The following is a 4,595-nucleotide window of genomic DNA, read 5'->3' on the forward strand; positions in this document are numbered from 1 at the left end:
CGCGAAATCCGTAACAAACAAACGATCAAAACCCATCACTTAGACTTTAGACTTATCAGTAAGACTTATCTACAATGATCATTAACTAAGTTTAGCTGAGACTACTACAATAAAATACTTAACAAATTAATCAATTTCTATAGAGAAGCGTTTTCAATTCACTAGCATGAACTTTAACCCTATTTCGTCTCTTTATTTTTAATATATAATGATTCGGCATGGATGTCTGTGTTTTATTTTTACATTGTTGTTCTGGTTTGTGTTTTTTTTTAATTCAGGATGGAGTTACACCTCTCTGGATGGCTTGTCAAATGGGACACTATGGCGTTGTGCAAGAGCTAATAGCCCATGGTGCACATCCAGACATCCCGCGACAGGTAGATGTGATCATATATTTTTGAATATCGCTCATATAATACGATGTTGTATTTCTAACGAGCCATCCTTGTTTGACTAGAAGATCATATTTAGGATATTAATTCACTTCGCAACTTGTTCTGTGAGTGTTACTCAAGTTTGATGTAGAATAAATTACGCAGTAGCTGGGATGTTTTTAGCATGGTGATGATGTAAAACAGTGAAGGCAGAAAGTTGTTATATCAGTTAATGATAGTGACAATCAACCTATTTCAGACTGGGTACCACTTTTTTGCTCACTATTTCCAGTACCACCTAGATTTGAACAAACCCAAGATTTTCTTCCGTATCTAAAAAAATAACCCACCATCAGTAAAAAGGTTTTACCTCCTTTTTCCAAGACAACAGGGATAAGAGAGACTTAAGTCGCAGGTTGGGTTCCTCCGAGGCAGCTGAGATAAGGGACACTTAAGTATAAGGTCGGGTTCCGCACTTATCCATGTTCCTCATTTCTTCTTAAAAGCAAGAATTTCCGAAAAATGGCTTTGAATGGCACCAAACATTTTAAGGGGCAGTCAGACAACTGTTTATACTCACCTCATAATCTGAAACAGAAGTATATCAAAGGGACTTTCCTCAGATCACTTCTCCTTTCACCGTCAAAATAGAATTCAGTTAAAGGTCACTTGAAAAAGGGTCTTCTATTCGACATTTGATCAAAGACACTTTCAGAAAAAATACTCTTAGAACTGGTTAACTTAATGTCCTCTACAGTTTTAGGGTGCGGTTTTATTTCATTTTAATTGCGGACACTGTCCAAAGATGGCAGTAATTCACATTTATCTCTATTCACACTAGTTTGTTGGTTTTGAATGTCACAGTCACATTATAACGCCCCCACGGCTGAAAAGGCGAGCATGTTTGGTGTGACGAGGATTCGAACCCGCAGATTGCGAGTCGAGCGCCCTAACCACCTGGCCATGCCGAGCCTTGTTCACACTAGCTGCATGCCATCCAAAATAGGCTTACTTCCCAATAGTTGAGAGCCGTTGGCTTAGATCGTTGAAATGGCCTTATAGAAAATTGGCACTATTCGATGCTTATACCATACTGATAAAAATTCTAGATTTAAAAGATACTGAAAAACTCTAAATACATAAAAGTTTCAGAGAAATTATTACTAATGATGGATATCAATTGGAACTCGAGTTTCTTGCGATGAATAAATACCAGTTGTTGTACGTGAAAGTTCATTACATAAGTCTGAAGTCATAAGTAATATATAGTATTTTTACTTCTATGAAATGGAATTAATACACCTTCTTTGAAGATGATCTATAAAAATTAAAGAAAATACTTGTTTTAAAAATACCTTAAATTTTTGGAATTATTTAGTGATATGTAAAAGTCTCAGGATCCAATGATAGTTGAAATATAAGTTGTTGTTTTTTTTTAAGGATGGTACTACACCTTTATTCAAAGCTGTCCAAAAAGGCTTCGCAGACATAGTGGAGCTGCTTCTTTTACACGGAGCGTCAACAGAACTTTTACAGGTAAAATTTGTAGACACAGTGGAGTTGTTTCTTTTACACGGACCAACAACAGCACTTATACAGGTAAACTTTGTAGACACAGTGGAGTTGTTTCTTTTACACGGACCAACAACAAAACTTATACAGGTAGACTTTGTAGACACAGTGGAGTTGTTTCTTTTACACGGACTAACAACAGCACTTATACAGGTAGACTTTGTAGACATAGTGGAGTTGTTTCTTTAACACGGACCAACAACAAAACTTATACAGGTAGACTTTGTAGACACAGTGGAGTTGTTCTTTTACACGGACCAACAACAAAACTTATACAGGTAGACTTTGTAGACATAGTGGAGTTGCTTGTTTTACACGGACCAACAACAGCACTTATACAGGTAGACTTTGTAGACATAGTGGAGTTGCTTGTTTTACACGGACCAACAACAGCACTTATACAGGTAGACTTTGTAGACATAGTGGAGTCGCTTGTTTTACACGGACCAACAACAGCAATTATACAGGTAGACTTTGTAGACATAGTGGAGTTGCTTGTTTTACACGGACCAACAACAGGACTTATACAGGTAGACTTTGTGGAAATGTTGGATTTATGTAGGCTATGCTATACATCTATTATAGTAAGTTAAACATCTGAAGAGTCAAGAAAGATCCATAGTGAATTCTGCATGCTATTTGTTAGAAAATCATGGAAAATTTATTCTAGCCTGTTGAAAGATTCTAACTAAATTTGTCACTGTAATTCCAAAAATAGATGTATTGGTGCCAAAATTGAACTGCTCACATAAACTCTAAGTTTATATATTAATTTAAAAAGAAATGATTTATTCGTGTAACCTTTATGGTATTCTGAGGTAATTTGGAGCCAATAGACAAGTATTATATCCAGAATATGAGCAGTTTGGAAAGCTTGCTTACGAGAAAATAAATTGAACAGCGAGAACAAAAGAAACATACAAGTTCAAAATAAATAAAACTATTATTTCTCCTATATTTGAAGCAAAATTTTATTGTGATATTGGCAAACTTCTAAGTTGACAAAAGACCGCAGGACTGTGTTTGTACCACACTTTCAAGTCAGACCAAAGTCCAAGTGCAGTAGTCCTGTATTCAGAGATTACCTACATCTATAATAATTTGCATTACACATATTAATGCTAACCTGTACGAACGTCTGTATCACCCATACATTTATAAACTACCCGTTCTCCAAAGAGGTGACGACACGGAAATCTGTCCAAGCAAGTATAAGCTCTAAGGAACGGTCACTGTGGTATGAACATTAATGCGTGCACATTAAAAGAGCTCATAGTTTATTTTCAAAACTCAACACGTTTTGGTTCGATACTAGTAAAATTTAAGGTCAAAACAGTAAATAAAATAACTACCATATTAATCTCTTTTGTACACAGTGATAAAAGTACATTTTAGAAAATTAGGTTTCATGCTGTCACTAATATGACGAAGTACTCTCGTTAACAACGCAAAAAAAGGCTCTAAAACATTTTAGTGCTTAACTTTAGCAAAGGCATTTCATGTGTGTGTTATGTAATATTAAACACCTGAAAACTTGAGTTTGAATGGGATTCTAAGAAAAGATTATCAGTGTTTTCATTGGTTGATGTACTCGCGTTTAAGTTCTGTAACGGGTTTTTAACTTGCAGAACGGAGACTCGCTACTCCAAGTTGCTACACACAGTGGACATCAAGCTGTGGAGGAGGTATTGATCAGGTTTGAAGCCAACCGACAGCAGCGAAGTCACGTGTGAATTAAAAATATCAAATAACGTGTTTTCTAATGTAATTAACCCAACTAGACGTAATATTTTAAGCTTCTTTCGTCAACTGTAAAGCGAAATAAGAACAACACATAACGTGAATGAAACTAAGTACTGTGTAGTGGTGAACAGTTTCAAAGGAATCTTCTGTCTTAATGAAAGAGATTCTTGTATTGTCTTAGGAAAAACTTGGCGTTCAGCGTACGTGTGTAGTCGAATAAGGAATATCAGTATAACTAGTTTGTATGTATACAAATGTTTGTGATGTCAAAGTCCACATGATGAATAACATTTGGAGCTTAAAGTAAATCTGTTTTCTCTCCGTATACAGGAATATCGTTTGATTATATAGGAAATAGGTATATAATGGATGTCCGGAACATTTTTTTTTTAACACAAGTACACAGTTTTGTTAACACAATTCCAGGAAATCCTGTTTACCAGTATTAGTTTTACCGCTTCAAAGAAAAAAACGAAACAAAACAGGATTACTGGCAGAAATTGTTAAGTATTTTTGTATTATTTGTAAAAGCGGGTTTTTAAATTTGAAAATAAGTTAAACTGAATATCCAGTTTTGTATTAATCAACAAAAACATTTTGGTGTTATAACCACAATTTTTATCTGTCGTTTGTCATATTCCATGAGGAAGAAAAATCTCCAGATTCCAATGTAGTAGAACAGAAAATCTATGGTGTAAATTAAGGTTCTGTTTAGGTGGTTTCACTAAAATCCGGGCTTCAATTCCCCCCCCACACTGAACATAACAAGTCAAGTCGGTATTATGGAACGGAGTGTTAACGGTCTGCTTACTTTGTAGGGCCCCGGCATGGCCAGGTGGTTAGGGCGCTCGACTCGCAATCTGTTGGTCGCGGGTTCGAATACATATCACACCAAACATGCTCGCC

The 4,595-nt window shown here is 35.8% G+C and overlaps 1 protein-coding gene across 1 annotated transcript in view; it reads left to right on the top strand.

Annotated features, from left to right (window-relative positions):
• Positions 1 to 3,823, top strand: part of LOC106476479 (ankyrin repeat domain-containing protein 29-like) — a gene marked incomplete at its 5' end in the record, with an annotated part of 7,378 nt that extends 3,555 nt beyond the window's left edge. Inside the window, 3 exons of the mRNA XM_013937137.1 lie at positions 279 to 377; positions 1,815 to 1,910; positions 3,575 to 3,823. Of these exons, the coding sequence (XP_013792591.1) occupies positions 279 to 377; positions 1,815 to 1,910; positions 3,575 to 3,679 (300 nt within the window). The remainder of the gene's footprint in view (positions 1 to 278; positions 378 to 1,814; positions 1,911 to 3,574) is intronic.
• Between the last annotated feature and the right edge of the window lie 772 nt (positions 3,824 to 4,595).

This window comes from Limulus polyphemus, unplaced genomic scaffold (assembly GCF_000517525.1).
Source record: "Limulus polyphemus unplaced genomic scaffold, Limulus_polyphemus-2.1.2 Scaffold10683, whole genome shotgun sequence".
NCBI classification, from domain to species: domain Eukaryota; kingdom Metazoa; phylum Arthropoda; class Merostomata; order Xiphosura; family Limulidae; genus Limulus; species Limulus polyphemus.